Genomic DNA, 25,283 nt, shown 5'->3' on the forward strand with positions numbered 1-25,283 from the left:
TTTGGGTTCAGGGAAAATTGTTATGTTCACTATGCCTCCATGTGTTCAGCTTGGCTCTCAGGTGTCCAGACCTGCTTGCCAAAGAGAATTCCTCTTTGAAAGATGAACTCACCCATGCGATAATGGGCGGGGTATGCCTGGGCAGGTAAATACAGAAATTGTGAAAAATGCAAAGGAAGAGCTCCCCTGTTCTCCAGAAACTCTGAATCCTGTTATAACTGAGTAGTTCATGGGGCACTTGCCTTCTGGCAGTCCTGTTCGTCTCTGAACCCTCTGTGAGTGCTCTGTGAGCACATGGAGAGAGTGAAGGGGACTTCAGAATGTTTGGTCCATCTTCCTCCTTCATGGCAGGATTGTGTCTCTCATCTGAGAGGACTGTCGTAGTTTAATGAGAACTCCAGGATTACGGGGGGTTTTCACCATTGATAGCCAGTTTATTCCAATACCTCACTAATTCTGTCCTTAAAACTTTTCCCAAATGTCTAGCCTCAATGTTGCTGCTATTTAAGCTTCTTGTCACTAGTTCACCCCATCCTAGATCTTGCTTGCATTGTGCTGGAAAGCACAGCAGGTTTTGACTCAGTTTGAGGGAGCCAGAATCATCCCAAAGGCTGAAGGAAGGACCTGAAGGAACCTTGTCAGATCATATCACTGGCATTGTGGGAGGGGGAGAGGGCCAGGAAAGTTCAGGGCATGGAGGACAGAGACTCTTTCCCTGAGAGAGAGTACAGGCAATGTCTGCAGGGATGTGCAGAGTCTGCTGGATGAGAGATCTCTCCTGAGAGCCAGGGTGGCCTTGTACTTGACTGCTCTGGTAACGTAGGCTGCTTCTGGCTCCCAGCACACTCATTGCTCTCCAGCTGCGTTTCCTGCAATACTGATGTAAAATGCTTTGTTCCCTGGCTGCCATGGGTCCCTCTCTGCTGCAGGCTGCCTGAGCTGTGTAAGACCTCGTGGCTCCCAGGCCATTCTTGTGTGAAGGTGGCAATAAGCCCATAAGACTCTTGCACCAAGATACCTCTCTGTAGGTAGCTCACAGCCTGCTGCACTCTATTCTGGGCTTTGACCTTCCCCACATTCACCCTTCTTGTTCCTCTGCCCACCTAAGAAGATCAAGCTGGGGCAGTGTTGCTGTGTACCTTCACTTGTGCTACCTGCACTGTGTTTAGGATTGGCACCACGCACATGGAGGTGAACCGAGGGGCAGGGCTCTATGTTGCAGTGCCAACAGGCATGTTATATTCCTGATTCTTGTTGTAGATCCAGACATGGGAGCTGGTTTCCGAGTACACGAGATCCCATTCCAGTTCAACCTCATGAAGCTGTTGCCAAGGTGCCAGCAGGTTGAAATGTTCTTCCTAATGCTGACAAAAGGTAAGTCACCACCCACCTCCTCTTGTCCTCCCTTTGTGAGGATGGACACCCTGTTCTTTGTGCATGTCTCCCTGGGAAGCAGGTGTGTGGGAGCTGCAGTACCCCCTAGCAGTAGCTCAGTGCTGTTTTTCCCATCTCTGTAGCCCCAGGGTTGTGTGGATATATTGATATTGCTGTCTTTCCTATGGTGATGTCAGTTTTGGAACAATTGCTTCTGTAAGCCTCAAACCTAGGTCAATGATCTATGTTGGTGGTTTCTTGTCTCTAGCCCCAAACATCTTCAGAACAGTTACAGTAGCAGGGTGAGTCAGTGCAGGGTAGCAAATGATGCTGGAACTGTGTGGCTTCCTCAGCATCCTCCAAGTCAGCCTTGCAGAGGTGCTGGAGAAAATTTCTGTCTGTGTGGAAGTGCCTCTTTGCAAAGGGCTGTCTCACAGGGGCCTGGGCAGGTGGTGGCTATGGAGATGCTGTCTCTGACGCTGCCATGGTTCTGTTTTGGAGCAGAGAATGAGGAGGTGACCAAGGACTCTTCGTTTGTGCCCAATGAAATGCTACTAAACCTCTTCCATGGCTGCCTGCAGCATGACCTCAGTGACCGGGAGATCCCCATGGCTGACACTGATCACATGGCTTTCATGGAGCAGGTTCTGCAGCGGGACCGTGATGGCCATCAGCCACCCTTCACGCTCCCTGTGATCCGGGGTAAGGGCTAGGATTGTGGCAGCAGGGGCACTGGGAGCTGGGGTATCTCAGTACCCTTGCTTTCAGATAACTTTCCTGGCTGTTGTTTCTCAGGTTGGTTTCTCTGTGCTTCCTTTCAGAAGAAACCTTGAAAGCCTCTGGGACCCTAGAGCAGCAGGATGCTCCTGCATCCTATCACCTTGCTGGCAGCAATGGCACCAGGGATATGACTGGCTCCACAAGTACTCTGCAGGTACTGCTGTGCTGCTGCCCCTCTCTTGAGCTCCCTCTGAGGACAAAGCAGCTGCTGTTGAAGAGCAGGAAGATTTGCATAAGGGTTGACAACATTGAACAGCTGGTCCCCACGCTTGACAGCAGTTTGAGCTATAGCCTGCTGCTATAGCAGGCAGAGGCCTTGTAGGTATGTGGGCAGTTGCACTTGCTGTGGGCTTAGCCTGCTACAGCTCTGATGATGTGCTCCAAAGAGCTCAGAAAGCATGGGCAGTCATTGCCTGGAGGTCAAAAACAGCCCCAACAAGGCTGGGTCAGCAACCCCAGACTGTGTGCACGGTATTTCCTGGAGACAGGCTGTTCTGAGAATGGTGTTGGGGGTGGCCAGAGTGATTTCAGTGCTGTGTCAACCAACAGTCTTGGAGGAACTTCCTCTGTGTGGTTGCTAACTGCCCCAGGGTAGTCCTGTGCCATGTGCTATGAACTTATCTAGCTGTGCTCTTTCATCAGAGCCTGGGCAACGCAGAGCTGCCTGAGGACGATGTGACCCAGTGTGACACTGCCGGGCTCTTTCTCCCGCAGTGGCGATGCTATGCCAAGCTGGTCAACCCGCAGCACGTGTTCCTCACCTTTCTGCCAGCCACCTTCTCAGGTGAGGCTTGCTGTCAGGGAGAGGGAGAGGAAGCCATGGTGGAAGCACCTCTGCAGGGAAAGAGCAAGAGTAGAATCAGCTCTTCTTGGAAGGAAGGAAAACCGAGCAGCAGAGTCTAGGCCAAGCCTTTCTGCACCATATGGCCAGGCAGAGTGGCGTGAAAGGATGAATGTCTTGCTGTTCTCTCCCTGGATGTGATGCTGCCTGCTCATTGCTTCCAGGCAGGGGATGTGGCTCTGACTAGTTTGCTGGTTGTGGTCACTGGACCCTTTTCCCATGCGGAGTGCCTGGGGTTATTGAATGGAGCAAGGAGGCTACTAATGGTGTGGCCTGGGGAGAGTCCCTGCTTCTGGGCCCTGGGCCTGGCCTGTCTTCCCCTGCCTCATGGAGCTGCTGGTGGAGGCCACTAGGCTGTGGCTGGAGGCACTCTTTGGAGCTGTTCCCATGCACAGAGGTAGCTGGTATCTCTACCCTTTTGGGAATGTGTATGGAGGTATTAAACAGTTCTTGCTGGGCAGAGGGTGATTTTTTTTTTCCTTTTTCCTCCAGATGTACAGAAGTTGATGGCTTGTGGGTTGGACAAACCTCCAAAAGATGAGAGTCAAGCTGGAGCAGATACCCTGGGACCTGTCTGTGCAGAGCGAGGCATGGCTGAGGCTGAAGAAGGGGACACTGCAGCACCATTACCTACCCTCAGCATAACACCAGCCCATGGTACTGGCCTCAGAGCAGCACCTAGCTATTGCCCTCTGGCAAGGCCTGTTCTTGGCTATTCCTAAGCACACTAACTCCTGCTGTTGGAAGGGCTGGGGTAACAGTGATAAGAAGCCACTACAGCCTATCAGCTTCTTTCTGGCAGTCAGCAGAGGCAGGATCAGGACAAGTGGGACATGAAAGCCTTGGCCAGCTTTCATGGGGTTATGGGGTGTGGATCTAATGTGATCTGACTGCTGCTCATGGCCCAGGGCCTGCTCCCTGTGGGCTGGGAAGTTGCAGGTTAGGGTTAGAGTCTACTGGGAACAGCAGTACTGGATTGCCCAGGACAGTAAGTGACCATCATGTGGTGATCCAGACTGGCATTACCAGCAGTGCATCACCTTAGGGAGAAGGGCACATGCAGTGTCTTGAGGTACCTGGGATTTGGTGGTGCAGCCCTGGTGCGTCAGCCAGACCTGCATTGGGGATGGACAGATGTGCTGCTGTGGAGGGTGGTGGTGGAGGTGAACACTCATGGCTGCCTGGGAAGGGCATCAGAATGGCTGAGGCACTGGGCTGGGCAGTTGGCCGCTGGGAGAGGAGAAGGGCCCTGGGGTTTGGGTGATGAGCACCCTTTAAAGCCAGTACCTGCATGTGGATGCTGCTGTGAGGGCTGTGACCCCTCAGGCCAGGAATGAGGAACCTATCAAAGGTTTTATTTGGAATTGTTTCTTTTGCAGAAGTGGGCCGTGACTCTGGAGAACAGGGTGGCCCCTCACGGAGAGACGTACATATATCCTTCTGCCGCCAGAACTCGCAGCCTGAGCTAGGCGAGTGCCGCCGATTTCGCTGCCCCATCTACATCTACAGCTGCTCTATGGAGCTGTTGCGAGAGCAGCTTGTCAGCCCAAGGACACACCGTCCTCCCCGGGATATCTTTTTCAGGTAATACCAACCATACTTGATTCCTGGACAGAAAGCAAAAGAGCATCCCTAACAAAGAGACTGGCTATAGCCCTGCCTTGTTCTCTTGGCTTGGCCTTTCTAGCTCACAGCAGCCGCTGCCTGTGCATGCCCCAGTGCCCTGCTTTGCTGGTGCCAGTGCTTGTTTACAGTTTAAAATGTGCTTAACTGGTGCTGAAGGCTGCTTTGGCTCCTCTTTTCAGGTCCCAGTCTCTGGAGCGTCCTCCTACTGCCACTTGGCTAGACCACAAGCATAAGGAGTTGATGAGTTACTGCACACTGCTGCAGGAGCACTCCCACCAGTGCTACGTGAAAGGTGAGGAGCAGCGTGATGGGAACTGAGCCGGGGTTGGGGCTGGACCCTGGATCTTTCTTCCAAGAAAGCCATGTCTCATTTTTCCTGTGATCTTACACTGAGCAAGGAGTGGAGCTGGGGGACTGGTCTCCCACAGGGAGGGATTTAAATTAATGCACATTCCCTGTGGGCCTTGCACAGGCTGTTCCTGGACATGTGCCCTGCAGTGCTGTGGAGGGAGATTCCCTTCTGTGACCTTGTCTGTCACCTTCAAGGTGGCTGCTGGACGTGGGTCAGGCCTGGGCTAACACACGGCATTAGGCATCTTGGCTGAGTCTTGTCTCCCAACCCCTGCATTGACCCCAACCCAGTGCTGGGGCTTGGGTGAAGACTGTCTTTGCTGCATAGCATGTGACCTTTGTGTGACTCCCATGGGCTTACATCCTCGCAGTGGAGCACTCGAGCACAGTGTTTGATCCATAGGGCTGTTCAAGAGCCTTCAGCAGTCCCACAGCATCAGTTCCCAGGACCTGCTCACAGCCATGGACTACTGTGAGGAGCTGCTCCAAGAGATTGATATCACCAACTTTCTGTTGACGGTGTGCAGCCATGTACGCTCCTTTCGAGAAAGCCACCAACATTTCCAGATGCACCACAAGACTGCCAGCTTCCAAGTGGGCAGCATAGAGCAAGAGGAGGAGCAGAGCTCCAGGGAAAGGGGTGTCTTGGTCTCTGAATCCAGGTAGGGACCTATCTAGGTCTTGCTTTTGTTCTTAACATTGGTCTGGGATAGATTTCTTCAAGCATCCTCTGCTGCTTGCTGGAAGGAATGTTGTAGGACAGGGGTTAACAGAGCCACCTATAAGAGTAAGTATTTCCAGTAGGATACCCAGCTGGTACAGTGTCCTCAAGGACTTCTCCATTTTATGATCCCCAGTGACATGAATCCTTTATCTGACTCTTGCAGTCTTAGCTCACTACTGCTGAGTCTGGCCTGTGCTGGAGGGTATCCAACATTTTGTTTGCAAGTAACACTTGGGTTTGTTGTTTTTGGAGAAATTACTCATCTTCTCCTGCCTGACTCACTTGAGAATGCTATTGACTGGTGAAAATGATGGGTGATACCAAGTTTGTTATCTTTTCCTGATGAATAAAGTCTCAAGTTTTTGATTAAAACACTGGAAACACATTTACAAGAGAAATATCAAGGCAGAATTGGAATATGCTTGATACTAAGTTTCTATACTGCTATTGCTTAGGATATTTCTGAGGTTTGTGTTGCTTCTGGAAACTAAGCAGGAAATAATGCTCTGCCTCAGTGTGCTGTCTGTCAGAGAAACCCACTTCTTAGGTTGTTTGTCCCCTGATTGCACTTGATTATCCTTGATTCTTTATGTGAATTATACTAGCATTTGCTGGGAATCTCCAATCCTATATCCTCTTATATTGTAAGTCAGTGAGATGACGCTCTGATTTTGATGAGTGCTCAGTGTTTTGGAAGTCAGATGAAGTCTTTCTCAACTGCTGCTTTCCTGGAGGAAAACTGTGGAAACCTTTCTTTGTTTATAACATATTACAACTCACCTACCAAACGCAGACTGTATAAACAGGCCTGAAGGATGCATAGCTTCTGACCCATTGCTCCCAAATCTACTGCTCCTCCCACATCTGCCATCTGTATTACTAATTCCAGTACCTGAGAATTACTTTGTCCAACCTACGTTCCTCTCCCCAGATTGCTTTTTCTAAGTTTTCTGCCATGGAACTGCTGAGTGAGCACGGGTCTACGAGCTTCATGCTCTGCTCCGTGCTGCCAGGGTGTTAGGCATAGTATGTGCTATGAGATGCACTGAACTGGGTGCGGAGTTATTCAGATTGCTCCAGGACTGTCCCTGCACTCAGCCAATTGTCTCTGTTCCCTAAGGAGGGTGTAGCATGGTGTAGAGTACTTGGGCACAGGATCAACATGGTTAAACTGCCTCTGCCTGGCTTCAGACAGCCTGAGTGCTTATTTGGGTTAGCAGGTGGGAGGAGGGTTTTGGGGGCTGTAGGAGGGGGGGTTGTGGGTGACATGTAAATCACAGGGATGTTTAAAGAGAGGAGGTATGGGGAACTGGGAAGTGGGATGCTTGCAGGGTGGATAATGCATATAACTACTCCTTTTTCTCGATCTGCCTGTTTGACCTGTCCACAATCCTGTCAGTGCGGAAATGGAGGACTACAGTGAGCAGGACTCCCACAACATTGCTAGCCCCACAGAGGAGCCAAAGAGCAGTATGGGCACCAGTTGCTGTTCAGAGTTTCCTCTCTCACTGCTGGAAATTGGGCAGCCCTGTCAGGCTCACCCCGACTTGCATAAAATCATCCAGGTGAGGGATGTGGGGGCTCAACTTGGCTCCCTCAGGAGGGTGGAGTGGAGTGTGTGCCTCATGTTTGGGTTCTCATTTCTCTTTTAGGAAAAGTTCTTGGAAATCGGAAGTTTACATTTCAAGCCTGTGCCATCAAATCCTCACTACTTCTTCTACTGCCCACCGTCAGCCAAGAAGGAGGTAGGCACAGTGCTGCCCTGGCAAGGCACCTGCTCCTTGTGGAGAATAGTGGCCTTGCTTGTCATCAGATCTGAACTTTGGACTGGCAGATCTCTGGGCAGACTGAGCAGCTGGGGAGTCCAGGGATGGTCTAGCTCACTGTCTGGTGTGGTTTTGGTACCTGCTTGCAGCACACTTCCTCTCTCCCTGTCAGGAGGAGGCATCTCGGGATCAGACAGACAGGAAAGGCAGTGAGGACATGGAGGGATCAGAGGCAGAACTGGCAGCTGAAGAAGGTAAAATCTGCTTGCTCTGCCCTGCAACAGAAAATATCTGTTATCCCACTGTGATAATACCTATCAGCCTGGCTTCCACTGTGTCTGAAGTGGTCTCTGGGGACCTGGTTTGCCAGTGGAGATCCTGTGTTTGCAGGAACTGTGTCTGGGTGCTGCATTGCCACAGAGAGTGACCCAGAGCTGGAGGTGGAGTATCGCGAGAAGCTGGAGCACGAGTTCCCAGACACAGATTCTCTCTCAGACTCCAACACAGTGAACCAGGATGATGACTCCTTCAGTGTGCTGGGAGGTGACTCGCTCAACGAGCAGGAGTTCCTGGAGCAGGAGATGCCCCCACTCTTTGTGCACCTCACCTGCTCAGTGAAGCTCCGCAGCCAGCACAGCTCCATGCCTGTGCAGTCCCTGCCCACTTGTCTAGGTGAGAGCAAACCTTGCTGTGGGGTAAAGGGGCAATAGGGCCCTCATCAGGTCCCTGCTGGGCAAGCAACCCTCGGAGCAGGCATGCTGTGTCCTGGATAGCTCCCTTTGGGCCAGCCCTCACTGTACTGGAGTCCCCAGTGTCTCCCAACATTGGATGAGAGCTCTTTCACTGGGCCTCCCAGTTCCTGTGGGTCAGGTCATAAAGGTTGTCCATTGTGAAGAATGGTGGCCTGTTCTGGTGTGCAGGCAGCCACCTCTTGCAGTCTCTGTACTTGCTGCCAGGCCAAAGTACATGTGTAAGCAGAGCAGTTTGTTGCATGATCTCCTTCATCTGGGATCTCTCCTCAGGGGAAGTCTTGGGCTGCCTGGAAAGCTGCCAGGGCTTGAACACCATTGACTTGGGGGACCTCTGTGTCACCCTGGACATCTTTGTGTTGACACTGCCCCTGGAGATAGAAGTTGTGAATGCAGACATTCTCCACAACAGGTAAGTTGGGAGAGGCCTAGCTGCTCAACCATCCTCTGCCTGCTCTTCCCAGCCAGGCGGGCTCCATGTACTGAGACTCTGGGGATTCTCCTCCTTGCAGAGCCTGCCACAGCCCTAAGAAAATTAAGATTTTTCCAAGATAGGCTCACCTTTTCTAGGGACCCCTACTCCCTCTCTGGAGCCTGTATCTGTCTCTCCTTCCTGGCTCAGAAGCTGATGCTTGGCCTACTTTCTCTCCTGTGGCAGATGCACCTCGGAGAGCAGTGTGTCCTTCACCCGTTCTCCAGGGCAGCCATCCTCTTTCCGCTCAGATGAGGATATCATGCACAACTTGGACCGGCTCCCATCCACAGGAGATGAGAGGTATGGCACTGTGGAAATAGCCAGCACCTCATGAGCTCTTTTTGCTGCTGAGGAGCTGCACTGAGGTGTCTGCATGAGCAAGAATGACTGGCTGGTTCTTCTTGTCCTCTCTCCTAGGCACCCTGCACTCTCCAACCTCCCTGGAGTGCACAGACAGGCTATTGAAGCCACCATGAATGAGGTAAGCCATGCCTTGCCTGCTTCTTGCTTCCAGCTGAAGCAACCTGGCCACAGCAGATTTGCTGCTCCACACTTTGCAGCCTGCTCCAGGCTGTAGCCTTCATCAGCTGAAGTGGTTTTCAAGCCTTGCTGGTGTCACACAGATCATTGGCCTTGTGCTGTCCAGAAGTGTGGGACTACCCTGACAAAATTCTTGCTGCAATTGGGGTGGGACCGAAGCCCTTCTCTTAGGGACAGTCAGAAGGGGATGAGGGACATAGGTGTTGAAAGGGATTGCCTTCTGGGTCTGCTGGGACTTGGGTTGGAATTGGGGCAGCCTTGCAAGTGCAGGTCACCTAGGTCTTGTTCTGTGTCCCTTCTCTTCTCAGATTCACTGGCTCCTGGATGATGAGATTGTGTCTGCACTGCGCCACTCACAGGTCATCAGTGCTGCCATCCTGCACCGGGTTGCCACCCACATCTATAACTCCAAGGGGCGGCCCAGCTGCCACAGCGAAGTGGTGCTGCTTCAGTTTGTCTTTGGACCTGAGCACTCTCTCGAGAAGTTCAAGGAGGTAAAGATAGAGCCCTGAGGCAGTGCTGTGCCTTCAGCTAGGAGGGTGCTTATTCTTCCCTGTGTTGCAGGAGTTCAGGAGAATGGCTCTGCCAGGCTACGTGCTCAATGCAGAAGGCAGTGACTATCACTACATCTCTATCAGCCGCCTGCACTCCAGGCGGGCAGCCCCAAACCCTTTGGGGACACCCTGCTTACAGCAGCCAGCTGGAGGGGACACTAGGACAGCTCTGGGCCAGACAGGCCGAGAGGGGAGCAGTGAAGCTGAGGCAGAGAGCTCCGAGCTACCCCACGCAAGCTGTGTCCTCCCAGAGGAAGCCCGGGGTCTCTGGGAGTGGTCAGAGAGTGAGAGAAGCATTGTGCCGGACACAGGAAACCCTGTAGGTGGAGGCAACCACACACAGGATGAGGTGAGGGACACCAAGATGGTCTGCATGGTGAGAAGGGGTGGGACTTCTAGTAGGTGAAAGTGGAAGGATGCAGGAGGATGATGGGGCTTTTTTTAGCTCCTACTTTCTTGGTCACTCATGCAGCCCTGGTGTGTGTTCAGGTCCCAAGGGAAGCACTGAGCCTTGAGCAGAGCAGAGCATCTGGCCACGACTCCCTAGAGGAGGCAGCTCTGGAGACAACCATACAGTCCTTGCCATCCTCATCCTCAGAAAAGGGCAACAGTGAGAAATCACCATCAGTGACACCATCTGCAGCAAGCCTGGCTGACTCTGTAACCCAGGGCAGGGAAGGTAGGAGCTGTGAATGTGGGTGGGATGTTCCTCTGCCTCAGGAACAGAGTGTAAGGGAAGGGCCTAGCTTTGGCTGTAGCATACGAAACCTGACTGCTGCTCCTGCTCCAGTCCCTGAATACCAGAATCGGTGCCCAGGACTATAGGTCTCCTCTCCCTCGCCAGGGCCCTGGCCGTTTGCTGCTAAATGGTACCTAGGGTACAAGGCTATGCTGCTGCACTGATATCTCTAACGATGTGAAGTCTCTGGTGACCTCAGTAATATGTGGGTGAGCCACATTCCCAGTGCAGCCAGCATTGGCTAGTTGTTGTGTGATGTAGTACTTCTCCAGCACATAGAGTGTGTGAAGGGGCTTAGCAAGTGCTTTCATGATCAGCCCCTCTTCTCTTTGCAGGCTCCAGCAAGCAACGTCCCAGCCGGGTGCAGAGCCTAGTGTCAAGCCAGGGCAGCATGGACTCTGACCACCTGGGTGAGTCTCCTGTTGCAGGCCTCTGCTCTGCTGTTGCTCCCAGGGCAGGGTGACAGACAACGTGCGGCCAGACACTGGCAGCGCAGTAGCAGTGGGCAAGCATGTGGGACAGTGGGGTGACCCCAAGCTCTGAGGACAGGGCTTGTGAGCAGCTCTATCTCCCAGAGCCTGCTGTGCCCTGAGAGGAGGTGATCTGGGACTGAAGCAAGGATATGTTGCAGGTTATGATGGGGGAAGCAGTGACTCAGAGTATGAGGAGGCACTGATGAGCGACCAGGAAGCCAGGTGTCCCCTTATGCCGGATTTCTGGCTGATCATAAAAATCCAGCAGGACCGAGTGGAGGTCTATTATCACACACGGTAAGGAGGGTCCTCCTGCCTGGCTGTTGCTTCTCTGTACTAGGACCTTGTTGCCACTCTCTTGTCTCTGTGAATGAGGTCTCCTTCTTGCCCCGCGTGGGTGGGGAGCTGGCAGGATTAGACTTTGGTATTCCATACAGGGAAAGCAGCCATCATTCCTGACTGCATACCTGCTCCCAGCATGCAGGGACAGGTGTCATTCAGGTGCCCTGCTGACCAGCCACTCTTTCCTCTTCCTGTAAAGCAGCCTGAGTGTGGAGAAGGCAGCAACAGCAGAGACGGGAGGGGAGCAGCCAGGGGAGTGCCAGAGTCTCAACCAGTTGGTGGTGAAGAAGATCAGTGAAATCTGCAGGGTCGTTAATCAGGTAACAAATCTGCAGAGGGCTGTGGCGGAGCTGCTGATCATGGAATAGCTTAGATGGGAAGGGCCCTCAGGAAATTATCTGGTCCAGGCCCTGCTCAGAGCAGGGCCCATGAAGCCAGTTCAGCTGCTGGAGCCCAAGTTTGGGATCAAAGTGGAAGGGGCCCAGTCTGGCCCTAAGCCCTCTCCCTTGCCATCTTCTTCTGTGGGCTGTGCAAGCAACAGATCCAATCCTTTCTCATTCTTTGCAGCGCTTGCTGCTGCAGGACCTGCATGACAGCCACGTGTGCAACTCATTGCTGGTGGCAGAGAGCGAGGAGGATATCTGGAAGAGTGAAACTCCCTACACCTCTTACAGGCAGCGTGCGTTGCCCACAGATGGTATGAGTGCTCCCCTTGACTGTGCCTCAGCAGCAGTTCTACTGCCTGCACATGAGTGATTGAAAAGACAGTGACTTGCATGCTGTGGCTCCAACTATGTGTTATCTTCTTTGTAGATTACTCTGTAGAGGAGAGCTACCAGCCCCGGGACTACCTGGCTGCCACCATGCAGTTCATGCCAGGGCACTTTGCTTGTGATGTGGTGTGGAGCACCCTCATCCATGTGCATTCACGGCTCAAGATGGGCCCCAACATGGGGGTCTCGCGAGGTACGTATAGTCCAGGATCCCCCTCAGGGTGGGTGTTGAGTGCCTTGCTTCTGGCTGGATTGGCACAACAGAGGGGTGTGTGGTGTAGCTAACATCCCATGTTGCCCACAGCTATCCAGGCACTTCGTTCAGTGCTCAACGCCTTCTCTGTGGTGAACAGGAAGAATATGTTTGTCTACCAGGAACGTGCCACTAAATCTGTCTTTTACCTCCGGTAAGAAGTCACCCTGACCCTGCCCTGCTGCATGTGTTACGCTACAGTGTGAGCTCCTCAGGGCAGAAAGCATCTGCCCAGTGTCAGGGACCTTCCTGTGACCCAAGCAGCAAATCTCTGATCTCTGAGTCAGTTACATCAAGCTAGGCCTTTCTTATTCTCCCTATGCCCAGCCTTTACCTGGGAGGAGACAGGATGATTTTCGTGAGGGAGTCAGCAATTTTTGCACAAACACCTTGTCATAAGTGCATGGGGAGGGCAAGAAGGGTATGGATTGTCTGCAAAGATATGATGCTGCTGACCTTGGGAATGGAGGCTGACATGTATTTCTCCTATATTCAGACTCACTGAAACCACCTACAGTGGGAAGGTGTGGGAAACAGAGAGCGTCCTTAGTCCCGCATCTCGTTCGCTGGCACTGACACGCAGCCAGGAGCCCATTTGCCCTGAGGATCTAATGGTGAGCCTGCTGCTCTGTGGGAGTAGGCGTGGGTCTCCCTGGGTGACAAGGGTACATGCCTGGAACAGAGAAGGGTGGGTATTTGGGCAGGGCAGAGATCTCAAGAGTTCCAGGAACCTGGATTTTATATATGGTAGGATTTATACTGTAGATGTGGGGAATGCGGCAGCAGTGGGTGGGTTCTGCCTGACCTTGCTGGCAGCCCTGAGCAATGTTGGATCTAAGATTCACGTGGAAACTGCTTCCATGTGGCTGTTTTTGCTTCTCCAGGGCTCTCGTTCATCTTTAGACACAGCCTCATGTCGCAGCGTGGACTCTGCCCGCCCTGTGGGACAGGTAGACAGGCACATCCAGCTGATGGTCCATGGTGTTGCCCCAGCAGGTAAGTGTTGCAGTGCCTAGCAGCAGATGAGTTGTACTGATGTAAAGCAGAGGAACGCAACTCCAGTCCCTACCCTCTTTGCTTGAAGAGCTTGAAGAGCAAAGTGGGTGTCTCCCTCCTTAGCAAGCTGCTGTTCCCTCGCCCAGAGCTGCTCTCCTTTCCACTGTGGTGGGATGTGAAGAAAGGACCCATGGCCCAGGATGAAAACTCCTGCAGGCCAAGTGGCTTATGCCAATTTTCTCTGGGCCAGACTGCTTCTCCTTTGCCTGCTCTGTCAGCAGTCTGGTGTGATCAAGTAACAGGTAGAAAAAGACACCTGAAGAAGTTGATGGTGGGGAAAGATGTTTTCCCTGTGAGAAGTATACAGAAGGGTAGTATATCCTGGGCAGGGAGGGATGACTGTAATCCTTGTTACCTAGTGGGATGAAAAGCTGCTCATGCCTCTGCTACCCTGTCAGGGCCTGAGATCACAGACGAGCTGGTGAAAGTGCTGCGCAGGCGCCTGGATGAGGCTACTCTGGATATCATCACTGTGATGCTGGTGCGGAACTGCAAGCTGACCCCAGCGGATGTGGAGGTACCTCCCCAGACAGCCATTCTGCCCATCTCAGAGCCTGTAACACTTTCCTCCTTTTTGACTTGTCTCACCCTCTCCTGCCCCAGGAGAGGGAAGGCCAGGGCAGTCTGCTGTATCCCACTCCCAGGTCCAGTGCTGGCTTAGGCTAGTGTTCACCGAGGTGTATTCTGTGTGGGTGCCAGGGTAGGGAGGGATCCCCTCTGCTGGGGTTCACAGTATGGCAGGGCCTCCCTGTGATACCCCTGGAGTATCTGCCCACGTTTGTCAGGACATTGTGTATGGGCCTAGGTTCCGCAACCTGCGCTTTCCCTTTGCGCAGCCAGCTAGTGTAATTCGGACCAATATCAGAGCCCCAGAGCACACTCCTAGGTCTCAGCTGAGTATTAAAGCCTTCCTTCTGTGCAGTTTATCCAGCCACCTGGAACGCCACCCACAGAGGTCCTGCAGTTTGCACTGCCCCCCTCTGCCCTGCCTTGGCTGCATGCTGTGGCCTACTATCTGCGCCAGAACCTGCTCATCTTCCTGCACACCCCGAAGTACACGGACAGCAATGTGGAGCACCACTTCAAGGTGAGGAGGGCTGTGAGTGCGACAGAGGTCTGCCCAGCTTCCACCTGCTCCTGGGATCATTAGCTGGGGCAGCTCAGCCACCATGCTCCTGCCACATAGTGGTAGGGATGAACTGACACCGAACACTGAAGCCTGGAGGAGTTTGGTGGGACTCGTGAGCTGTTCCTGTTTAGCCCACGTAAACTTGAACAGGCCTTGCTTTGACACAAGTGATCACTTGCTGTGCAAAAAATAGCAGCCACAAGCTCATGCCCAGAGTCTTCTCCAAGGAGGGTGTCTCTCTCTGCTGAGCCCCTTTTAAGGCTGAGCTTAGCTCCTTACATGGCTTCCTCAGATCTAAGGGCTGAAATGTCAGGATTAATACATTTGAGAGCGGCTATCCACCCCCTCAGCCTGGCCAGGTGAGTAGTGCCTTGTAACTCCAGACAGAGCTGTAGGAGGGTTCTGTCTGCCCAGCAGTGGCCAAGAATGTGCTAGCAAATGTTTTTTGAGAGTCTGGATTGCTTGCTACAGGCCTAGGGGTGAGCTCTGCATGTACGTGGACCTCTGTTTACAGTTAAGACAAGCACTCTAGTCCCTGTCACTGTTCTTCCTTGCTCTCCTTAGCACTACTTCCACAACAGTGGTAGCACCCCTGACCAGGATCTCTATTTGTACAACAAGCCGGGAGGCCAAGGCACTGGTGGCAAAGGTACTGTGCACAACTCTTCGCTGGAATGGGGCACGGGGCTGTGCATCAGAGAGCTGCTTTACCATGCTGGAGAACCTTGAATGGCAGAGAAGAGCCAGTGTCAGGGAAGTGTGTTCCTCCAGTGGCTGGGAGGTGGGCAGGGTGTGTGCTTGGGAGACCATGTGCCTTTGTACGTGTGGCAGAGTGGGGCTAAGGCTTCCTATGGAGCAACTTGCTGAGCTTGGCCTGTTGCTGTAAGAAGGATCCCTAGCCTGCGCTAGCTATTGGGCAAGATGCAGCTAGACCTCAGCAAGTATGAGGCACAGCAACTCGGTGGAGCTGAGGGTGAAGCCATGGGGCTGGAGGTGGGAGCAGGGACACATGCTGCAGGAGCTGTGCTGGGAAGGGATAGCTGGATGCTGTGCTTAACTGGGTGCTGGCTGTGGGGGCAGTGCCCTTGTCCTTTTTTGTGAGCTGCTGGAGGAAGGGTTGCATAGGGCCCATGCTGCAGCAGGCTGTCCTGTCATGTTGTATCCAGGCAACGTGGCCTGTCACCTGGCCATCGTGTCCTTTGTTGTGTCCCTCGTGCACTGTCTGAATGTTCTTCTGTTATGTAGGTACCATGTCGGACCTTGTGCACCATCTCTTTCCACTCTCCCACTTCCAAGGTAGCACCTGTGGCTCCGGGCATTGCTCTGGTTTCCTTTCCCATGCAGCTCCCTGGCCCTTCTGGTCCCTGCTATTCTTGTCTTCCTCATGTCGTGGCTTCAGCTCTGATTCCTCTGTGTGTGTGTGTGTGTGTGTGTGTTTGTGTCCCTGTTCAGCTAAGCCTCTTCTTCCTTGCTGGCTGCATAAATGAGCAAGGAGCTTCTGCTGCCCTAGGATGGCAGCTCTGCCGTCCCAGGTTGCTGCAGGCCAGTGTGCTGCCCTGTTAGCTTGCAAGCAGCAAACTGCAAAAATCTGCACCCTCTTTTCCCCTGAGTACAAACAGGCATCTCCTTCCTGAGGAAGACAAGGGTCATGATGTTTCAACTGTGGTTTCATGTTGCAGGGAGTAGCATCATAACTTTCCCAGTGGCTGTGTCCCAGGATAGCCAGTCCTGAGAGGCCACAGCCCAGTAAAGTGGGGCTCTTCACTCTTATCAGTGGCCAAACCCTGTCGAGAGAGATGTCTTAACCTCAGTTTAACACTGTGTAACACCATGTAAATGATAAAAGCAGCCAGCACTGAGCCCCTTGGGGACATTTTGCAGGTGCCCCAGTCTTTGGTGGTATCACTGTGATACTGAGGGGTGTAAGGGCTAGTACCTTGGGAGAGGGACTAGCACACAGCTGGTATCTTCTGTTGCCAAGGATCCTGCTATTTCTTACCTGCAATTTAGCAGTTGCATTTGTACTTCTCTGTGCTCCCATAAAGAGACCAGAAGCCTTGTTCCCTGCTTGGGGGAAGTGAGCCTTTCTGCTGGTAGGGCAGGGACAGCCATCGTCTCTGCGCTGTGGGACAGAGCCTGCTGCAGGGTGCTGTGTGCTCGGTGCTTGCTTGGCAAATTGTTTCTGTCTGGGGGAACACGTGCAAACAAGACATCTACTCCTGTGGCTGCTGATCTAGCCTGCTTGAAAGCACTTCTGTGGGTGCTCCCTCTTGGGAGCATGCATCCCAGCAGGAGGAAGCTGTGAGATGCTGTGCTCAGTTGTCCTCACCTAAGATGGATTGAAGCAGAGCAGAGCTACAGGAATGGCTGTGATCTGCTGGAAAGGGGGAGGCTGAAGGGGCTCAGTGTGGGAGCTTATCCTGAGGAGAAGGGGGGAATGACTTCCACTTGGTCTGCAGTTACCTACATGAGGAAGAATCTGATGAACATTCACTGTTGTTCTGGTTGGCATGGGACTGACTGTCAAGCCAGACAGATGAGTTTGTGCTCCTTACTGTTTAAAGAAGACAATGTCCTTGGAAGAGCTCAGACTGGCTGTGATGTGAGGTGGATTTGCTGCTCTTGATACCACTGCATTGACACCCACATCCCAGAGAGGTGCCCTGCTGCAGTGAGAGGTTGCGTGAGGTGCTCTGCCCTTCTCCAAAGGGAAATGAGACTGGGTGGAATCCCAGTCCCCTTTACCATTGATATCTAGGAAATTACAAACTTCTCCATCATTTGCTGCATAAAGGGTTGTTCCTGTGCCTGTCTGGGGGAGAGTCATCAGACTAGCCACAGGCTGCTGTTCCCTTAGCAGCAAGGGTTGTGTCAGTGCTGGGGCTGGATTTATCGCAGCATAGAGAGAGCACCCATCTTTCACACTGTGCTGTGAATCTGGCCAGGTGTAGTTTGGTAGCTGTGCAGGAGCAGTGGTGTCTGATGTCACTCCCATTCTTGCTCCCTGCATGAGAAGGGACTGAGACTGGGCTTGGCAATGCCATGCTGGCTGGGCTCAGCTGGGGCCGAGGTTGCTCACACCTGGACATGTCATGGTTTGGCAGTGTTGGGGCAGTTTTGCCTTTCAGTTCTGTGAGTGCTTGCTTCATCAGTTGGGAGGTTTTGAAGGGGAGTGGGAGCATCTAGCTCCAGGTTACAGCATGGGGTTTGGACCTCACAACTCCGCACTACTGCTGCTTCCCTGGTGCCCTTACCAGCAAGTGGGGCATGGGGAGTGAGCTTCTATTTCTGCTGTCCAGGTGTGGAGCAAGAAGGTACATAGTGGACCGGGTGAGAGTTCTTGGGGCTTCTCCTGTTTGCCTGGTCCAGGGTACACAGCACATGGGCTGCGAAGCGGGCACCCCGCTGCAGCTCTGTGCCTCCAGACTGCCCTGTTGTGCATGTGTGGGGCTTAGTATAGTGAGGCAGTAGGCAGGGCCTTAATTTTACTCTGCAACAACTGACGGCTAATACGAGGTGCTAGCCTGCTTTGTACCCCACCATGCTGGTAGGAGTGTGTGGTGGAGGCACCTAACCTTGTACAGGTGTGCAGTGGGAAAGGGGCTATGAAGGTAATCTGCAACAAGGTGTCATGTGTATAGTCTTCCTCCACAGGGACTTAATGTCCTGCATGGCCTGGAGAGGGTTGCTAGAGTGTATCTGGGCTCTGGCTGCACCCTGTCCCTTGAGAAAATAGGGATGGTGGGCCCCATCCTGTGGGGGATCACTCTGCATAAAGGGCCTACTGGAGTGAATAGAGATACTTCCCCGCCTGCCTGTGGGGCTGGACAATCAGAGAAGCTCCTGAAGAGCAAGGTGAAAGCTTGTTGTGATGCTGCAAGAGAGATGTTCTTGGGGTGACAGGAATACTGCACCGAACACACCATGCTTCTTACCCTGGCTCCCCATAGGCACAGCTAGCCTCTTCTCCCCTGGCTGCGTCCCCTCCTGTGGGCCCTGCCTGCCTGCTGCCTGCGTGTGCCCATGGAACTGTGCAACTTTGCAGCTCAAGTGGCAACAGGATGATCCCAAGTCCTAGTGCGCAGGTCTGGGTGACCACCCACGCTGCTGTGTCGGCCATAGTCAGGGCTTATTGGGGTGCGCCCAGCACTGGGCTGACAGAGGCTCTTCCTTTTAGGGATCGCGTGCATTGCCCTGACATTTGTGGATGAGAACGGCAGCCCCACCTCACTGCCCCATGGGGAGAGGCCTGACCCTTTGAAGTTGCCTTCCTCCTCACCTGTTGTGGGCCTGCTGCAGGACACCGACTTTGAGAGCCTCACTGCAGTTAGCCAGCACCAGCCAGAGACAGGCACCCTGCATTCAGGTACGGAGCGAAACAGGCTGCAAGCTGCTGATGCGCCACTGCCTCTGCATTCCCTGGGGCTCCTGCGGGGGCTGCCAAAAGTGGGGAGCAGAGCAATGCAGTACTGCTCTTTCACCGCAGAGCCCTGTGTGCTGGTGCGCCTGGATATCTGGGAAAAGGGGAACATTAGCCTGCTGCAGCTGTCTGAGAAGCTGCGCGGAGCCCTGCGCCATGCTCTCTGTGATGCCGTCATGGAGTTCCTCGTGCTGCCGGCCCCGCTCTGCGTGGAGGTCGCCTGCCCTCTGGGCGCCACGGACCTGGAGGAGCTGGGCTCTGCAGGTGAGAGCACGGATGGGATAGCTGCCCCAGCCCCCCAGCAGGCCTTGCCTGCAGGATCTGGGCCTGTGCCGAGGAGGACTCGTGGCTGGGAGGCTTGGGGGCTCAGTAGGAGGGAAGCCACTCTCTCCTGTGCACGCTGTGCTGCGTGATGTCTCGGGACAGAAGCATCATAGAAAACGGCTGGAAGAGACCTTTAAAGGTCTGTCCCTGCTCCCCAGGATAAGGATGGACTTCATTGCCAAGGGCTTGCTTCTCTCCAGCCAGGGTCTGGCCAGCCACAGTGGCATATGCAGGGGCATGGGTGGATGAACAGCACAGCAGGGGAGACTGCGGAGTCTGATTTGCACCGTCTCCACAGGAGGCCTTAGGAGGACCATGTCAGAGACCAAGGGCCTGGCCATGGCTGCTGGCGGGGCTGGCAAGGGCTGTCCTCCACCCTTGCACTTCACCTCTACCCCTTCGTCCAGCCCCGGGGAGCCCGTCACACCCACGAGCAAGCTGGGACGCCGCAGCTTCTGGGACATGCTGGTAACCTTCCTGAGGGATGGAGGGGAAGCAGGGCCTGGAGGCCCCTGTGGTGCATCAGGCTGGGAGGAACGGAGAGCAGGGAGCTGGCTGGGGCAGGGAGGCCAGACTGGGAGTGGGGGATGTGAGAGCAGGGTGCCAGTTGGGCAGCGGATGTTCAGAGGCTTAAAGACTCCTTCTCCCTAGAGCAAGGCAGAGTCCTCGGAGCTGGGCAGCCCCAAGACTACTGATGACATTGTGCTGGAGCGGCCAGAAGAGGCTCGCACACGGCGGCGGCACAAGACTGAGAGCGTCAAGCAGCACCTGAGCCAGGATCGGGCCACAGCCACAGCTGAACTGGAACAGGCACAGAGGCAAGCACATCCTCTGGGCCAGGCAGTGGGGGTGCTGCTCTCCTTTGCCTGCCATACAGCGCTCCTCAGCCTGACATCCTGCTTACTCTCTATGCATCTTATCCCTCTGGACCATGTCCCTTTTCCTTGCTGTTTCTCCCTTACACAGTTAGTTAGGCGTCTTGATCCTTTTGCTAGGGTGCTGCTGGGAGCACTGCTGGTTCTCCCTGCCAGACACCCCTCTCTCTAGACTGTGGGGCCCTACGCAACACCTGATGTCCTTGAGGTACTAAGCTTGAGGGCTGTAACAACCCAAAAAGGGCGCACTGCCCTGGTGACAAGAAGGGACTGTTCCACCTTTGTGCCTTTGTCACTGCAGGCTTTGACCTGGTGTTTCCCTTTCTTCCCTCCAGGCGCCGAGCCTGTCAGTTGGAGGAAGGGGATGTAGGTACCATGCACCCACTCTTCAATCAAACCTGCCAGCAGTGGATGGCATTCATGAACCACCTTGGTATGTACCTCAGGCCCCTGCTCCTCTGCATGGGCTGGGGATGGGCCCTTCTCCCCTGAGCTCTGAGGACAAGTCCTCTTATGGCACTGACCACCCTCCTTCATCTGCTGCTGATCTCTGCCTAGTTGTGTACCCTGTCTCTGCCCAAACCCCACAAGAGTCCCATTGGCTTCAGGGCCAGCATCATCATTACAAAGCCCTGGCAGGAGTCCTGACATGTGTCTGTGCAGCTCAACAAATCTACTAAAGCCTACGGTTGCATCTGCTGTGCTCAAAGTCCAGGGCTTGCTGGACTTGGCTGCAGCTGCTGTGGAGGTGGACCCCTGCGGCAGCTGCAGTAACTGTAGAGCTCCAGATGTAGCAGGGATGAGTGTTCGAGCTCTTGTAACATACTCTGGAGCTGTGGAGCTATGTGGGAGGCGGAAGGGAGGAGGAGAAGGAGGAGGAGGTAGGCAGCAAACCAGAGGAAGGATGCCCTTCGTGGAGGGGTTGGGGTATGTGTGGCTGCCCCCTTGCTGCCTTCTGGGTACCTCTCACCTCTGTGTTTGCTCTCACACCTCCTGCTGGCAGGTAGAGCTGTGCCTGTGACAGGGAAATGAAAAAAGGGTGAGGGAATGAAGTGCCATGCTCAGGGCCTTCAGGGAGCTTGGTCCAGGTCCTGATTCATGGGCCAGAACCTGAAACCAGGGGATATTTTAGCCCCTGTCTCTTCCTCCTCCTCCTCCTCCATGTACAGTCCTAGTTCTCCAGCTCTCCCTGCCTCAGAGTCAGGCAAGGCAGGAGCTTGCAGTGGCAGCTCCCTTTGCTCTCTCCACTGCCCAGGTGGACAGGGCTTGGCTCTGGGGCAGTTTGGTGCCTGTCCTAGGGTACTTCTTCCATGCAGGGTGCCCATCGGTGCAGCAGTGCTCAGTGGAGATTGTGTCCCGTTTCCTCTTGTCCTCCATCCTGGTGGAAGTGGTGAGCCTGGTCACTGCCCTGGCAAGCGACACCGCTGTCAAGGTGTTTGAGCGGATCTGGTGAGTTGTGCAGCTTGTAGGGGGCTGTTTAGGACCAGCAAACACTGATCGGCTGCGACAGCCTCTACTCCTATGTCTCTGCTTGTCAGCTGTCTTCGGTGCTCTCCTTTGCAGTTGCCATCGGGGCACCGCCTTCCTGCCCTATAAACCTGGCCAGAGCGCCAGCCCTCGCCCCGCAGCCGTCAGACACTTCATTCTGTTGGGTCGCAACTTCCACCAGTGGCGTTGCAGCACCGAGCAGGGTGAGTACCTGGCCGAGGTCTGTGGGGCTGGGTGCTGAGGGCTTTTGAGGTTGGGAGATATGTGGGCAGGGTGCTCCTCTGTGCTTGGAGAGATTGTCTGTGACTGGAGGTGGGCAATAGGTTGTCTGTTGTCAGCTCTTGTGTCCTTATTCTCAGATATTCTCGGATTCTTTGCTCTTATTCTCAGATTTGGTTATGATTCTGCCTCTTTCAAGGCATTCTTCAAGGGTTTTCCTAGAGATATTTTGGACTTTGGGAAAGATCAGGAACTGCATCCTATCTACCTGTCAGTGCACAGCCTTCCCAGAAGGAGTAGTCTCTGTCTTCCTGTCAGCCTGTCTTTCTCTAGACATGCCTTGTAGCCCCCTCTTTGAGAGGAGACGTTGCTCCAGCATGGTTGTGCTCTGCTTGTAAAGCATGGCTCACCTCTTTGGGTAGTACTGGTGCCACGCAGGCATGCAGCCTCAAACAGGGTGTGGCTTTCACCTGTCTCTCCTTGCCAAACATTACTGGTGTATTGTCTGTCAAGGGGCTTTTCCTTGGCTCCTCACAAGGAGCACTGAGGGCCCTTCAAGTCTCTTAGGCCATGGCTGGCTTGGATCCACTGTGTCTACCACCTACTTGGTGTTCCTTTCAGTCCAGGTGGACTGAAGTGAGTGAGGGTGCTCTATTTTTTGTGCTTCAGCCTAGAGGCACAAAAATTGTCCATCTTCCCCTTCCATGTGGTGGGGAGGAACTTCTATTTCAGAAATAAATGAAAAAGGCTCAGCCCAAAATTTGTCCACACTGGAGCAATATTAGCCCTTAACCTGTTGGTCACATTTAACTAAAAGACCCTGCTGATGGTACCTTGCAGCTCCCATCCCTTGGTATGGATGAAGTGAGTATGTTCCCGTATGCTAGTCCTTTCCAATACCGCTTGGACTTGGGAAGTCCTGGGGAGTAGTGAACTCTCAGCATGTAGCACCATGGGTTCAGCTTGGGCCTTCTGGGAAAGCTGTTTGAATCATCTGTCCCACCTGTGAGGTGCTTATAGGTGTCCTGGCAACAGCCCAACATCCTGACCTGTTGACTTGGTCTTTCACAAGACAGCCTCAGCCCGTATATCAGTAGAAGTGTACAGAGCAAGCCCCTCCTTTGGGCACGGCTCGGGGGAGCTGTGCATGCAGAGAACAGCAGAATGAGGCACTTCTCACTGCAAGTGCTTGGGGCTCAGCAGAGCTGGGTCTTTGTTTTGTTTGGGACCGGCAATCCAGGACCTCTCCCGTGTGCATGGGACCAGAACAAGAATGTCCCTGTCCCCAAACTGTTGTGCTCTGCTCACTCCTCAGAGGCTTTTTTGGGAACTTAGTGAAGACAAGCTGACCTCTCACAGCCTGGAAACCAGTGTGGCCTGCACTCCTGGGTGCTATCTCATACCTTACTGCTCTCTCTTGGCAGGGCACAGCAGAGTTGAAGATAGGCTTGTCTGGAGTGTAGCTACATGAGGTGGGGGACTGGGCTGCCCTGCTGGGAAATGTTGAGCTGGAGATGCTCAGGGACACACACTGTTGTGATCCCTTCCTCTCCCATGCCTAGGCTGGGTCCCAGGACAGGTAGCGCCTGGCTTGCCTGGTCCAGCAAAGTTGGGTGCTGCTCCTTCTGGGAAGCTAACGTTGTCTCTACCTGCAGACAGCAGTGAGGAGGAGCAGCCAGTTCTGCCTGCTTGTAGGTTCAGACGTAAGTCCCTGTTCAGCATGGTGCTGTTGGAGTGACAGGCTTGAGCAATTGCTGCTCCAAAACCTGTAGCAAAATGGCTTGGCTGTGGAAGGGCTCCAGGTGGTGATGCTGTGGCAGGACTCACCATGCACAACCATAGTCAGGTCTAATCCGATTGCTCTAGGGCTTTTCTAACACCAAAGCTGCAGCACTGAGAAGTCTGCAACTGGCAGATGGGCTGTACTCTTCTCTGTTCAGTTTAGCTTCACGACTGTCTGCATGGTGCTAACGCTTGGGATGTTTTGTGGGATGGGAGAGATTAAAAATGTCCTGGGGCCATGCTATATCTTCTGCTTTTCCTGCTTTTTTTAGAAGAGCAAGGCCAAAGCCAAGGTGGACAGTGTAGTGAGTTACTTGAAACTGCCCATCCAGTAGCAAGGATGGGCCTTTGAGTTAACAGGTGGTACAGGGAATGATGGAAATAATTTAAGAAAAGGGAAAAAGCAGAAGCCAAAGATGTTATCTAGGAAGCTGGGATTTATTCAGATCCCAGCATATTTAGGCACACAAGAAGTGACCTGGGGAGAGCACAGATCTCAGTGAATGCCAACTACAACCTGTAATCACAATGTAGACCCCCTTTTCAAATGGGCCGAGCTTGCTTTCCTGTCCCCAGCAGTCCCATTTGGAGGCTGTTCCACACAGTCACCAACAACGAGAAACTTCCTTATAGTTTTGAGCACCAACTGCATCTGTTTCATAGTGTCCATATCTCTGCAAATGGTACTGCAGAGGAGACGTCTCTTGTAGCTGTGTCACGGTAACAAATAGGCCGTTGGGGAGACGATAGTAGGCCATGCCAAGAAATGGGTGACGATAGCCCCTTAGCTCTTGGAATAGCCTCAGGTAGGACTAGCTGGGGCAGAAAAGCCGCATAGCTTTGAATATGACCAAGAGGTCTTGGGCAGTCTATGTGATAGCAGGCCTGGTGCAGGTCAGGATCTGTCCCATGTTCTTTTGAGAGTGGTGAACTGAACAGTACTATTCAGGCATGAGGTCCTGTCATGCTGCCTCAGTGGTGTGTGGGATGTAATAGCAGGATGAATTGGTACCAAGAATATTAACTCTAGCTTCTTCCAGCTCACAAAGGCCTTCAGCGCTTTGAGGCCATGGAATTCAGCTCGGCAGAGAGAGGGTCTGACCCAAGCCTCTCTGGGCGAGACCTGGCGCCCCGGCAGAGGTTCCTCTTCATAGAGATTGTTGACAAAAAGGTAACAACTGTGCGTGTGTGATATTGTCTCCTTAAAGCCAGGCTGTTCCTGACTGGCCTGGGGCTGAGAAGACAAGGGACAGAGCACTGCTGCAGGCAGCTGGCCTCCCCCAGGCTGGCGCCTGCTAAGCAGCTGAGCAGGTCGTCCCTGCTCATGCTGCAAGCAGAGCTGGGGCTCCCTGCAGTGCTGTGGGGAGTGCTGGGGAGGCAGCAGCCCTCTCTGCCACTGATTCCAGCCACCCAGCTGTGGATTGTTATTGCCCTTTCCTCCCATAGCAAGGCCCGTGGAGACATGCAGTATCTGCCACGGCAGCCTAGGTACTCGTGCTGCCTGGTACAGGAAGCACCACCGTGCACAGCTGTGGCTATTAACAGGGATGTTGCCAATGAGCTGTTGCAACTATCCTAGTCCCAACCTTGCTGTGTGAAACAAGCTGGAGCTGCAGCAAGTACCACCCAG

General features: G+C 53.6%; 1 protein-coding gene across 7 annotated transcripts in view; it reads left to right on the forward strand.

Annotated features, from left to right (window-relative positions):
• Positions 1 to 25,283, forward strand: part of SZT2 (SZT2 subunit of KICSTOR complex) — a 62,089-nt gene that overhangs the window by 23,217 nt on the left and 13,589 nt on the right. For 4 of the 7 annotated variants that reach the window (XR_010884918.1, XR_010884917.1, XM_067301057.1 and 1 more), the window contains exons 21-58: positions 1,261 to 1,374; positions 1,879 to 2,076; positions 2,196 to 2,308; positions 2,797 to 2,938; positions 3,488 to 3,652; positions 4,375 to 4,579; positions 4,801 to 4,913; positions 5,376 to 5,634; positions 7,096 to 7,261; positions 7,349 to 7,441; positions 7,635 to 7,716; positions 7,853 to 8,134; positions 8,485 to 8,623; positions 8,870 to 8,986; positions 9,104 to 9,167; positions 9,535 to 9,720; positions 9,791 to 10,129; positions 10,270 to 10,459; positions 10,855 to 10,929; positions 11,151 to 11,289; positions 11,534 to 11,654; positions 11,902 to 12,031; positions 12,148 to 12,300; positions 12,412 to 12,514; positions 12,857 to 12,974; positions 13,245 to 13,356; positions 13,815 to 13,933; positions 14,339 to 14,503; positions 15,110 to 15,194; positions 15,791 to 15,841; positions 18,723 to 18,911; positions 19,032 to 19,229; positions 19,588 to 19,757; positions 19,941 to 20,107; positions 20,500 to 20,597; positions 21,481 to 21,613; positions 21,728 to 21,855; positions 24,694 to 24,824. Coding sequence is in view for 5 of the 7 variants with exons in the window: in XM_067301057.1 (XP_067157158.1) it covers positions 1,261 to 1,374; positions 1,879 to 2,076; positions 2,196 to 2,308; positions 2,797 to 2,938; positions 3,488 to 3,652; positions 4,375 to 4,579; positions 4,801 to 4,913; positions 5,376 to 5,634; positions 7,096 to 7,261; positions 7,349 to 7,441; positions 7,635 to 7,716; positions 7,853 to 8,134; positions 8,485 to 8,623; positions 8,870 to 8,986; positions 9,104 to 9,167; positions 9,535 to 9,720; positions 9,791 to 10,129; positions 10,270 to 10,459; positions 10,855 to 10,929; positions 11,151 to 11,289; positions 11,534 to 11,654; positions 11,902 to 12,031; positions 12,148 to 12,300; positions 12,412 to 12,514; positions 12,857 to 12,974; positions 13,245 to 13,356; positions 13,815 to 13,933; positions 14,339 to 14,503; positions 15,110 to 15,194; positions 15,791 to 15,841; positions 18,723 to 18,911; positions 19,032 to 19,229; positions 19,588 to 19,757; positions 19,941 to 20,107; positions 20,500 to 20,597; positions 21,481 to 21,613; positions 21,728 to 21,855; positions 24,694 to 24,824 (5,552 nt within the window). In the remaining 2 variants the exon portion in view is untranslated. The remainder of the gene's footprint in view (positions 1 to 1,260; positions 1,375 to 1,878; positions 2,077 to 2,195; positions 2,309 to 2,796; positions 2,939 to 3,487; positions 3,653 to 4,374; positions 4,580 to 4,800; positions 4,914 to 5,375; positions 5,635 to 7,095; positions 7,262 to 7,348; positions 7,442 to 7,634; positions 7,717 to 7,852; positions 8,135 to 8,484; positions 8,624 to 8,869; positions 8,987 to 9,103; positions 9,168 to 9,534; positions 9,721 to 9,790; positions 10,130 to 10,269; positions 10,460 to 10,854; positions 10,930 to 11,150; positions 11,290 to 11,533; positions 11,655 to 11,901; positions 12,032 to 12,147; positions 12,301 to 12,411; positions 12,515 to 12,856; positions 12,975 to 13,244; positions 13,357 to 13,814; positions 13,934 to 14,338; positions 14,504 to 15,109; positions 15,195 to 15,790; positions 15,842 to 18,722; positions 18,912 to 19,031; positions 19,230 to 19,587; positions 19,758 to 19,940; positions 20,108 to 20,499; positions 20,598 to 21,480; positions 21,614 to 21,727; positions 21,856 to 24,693; positions 24,825 to 25,283) is intronic. The other 3 variants (XM_067301058.1, XM_067301061.1, XM_067301060.1) reach the window with 2 other exon arrangements.

This window comes from Apteryx mantelli, chromosome 8 (assembly GCF_036417845.1).
Source record: "Apteryx mantelli isolate bAptMan1 chromosome 8, bAptMan1.hap1, whole genome shotgun sequence".
Taxonomy (NCBI): domain Eukaryota; kingdom Metazoa; phylum Chordata; class Aves; order Apterygiformes; family Apterygidae; genus Apteryx; species Apteryx mantelli.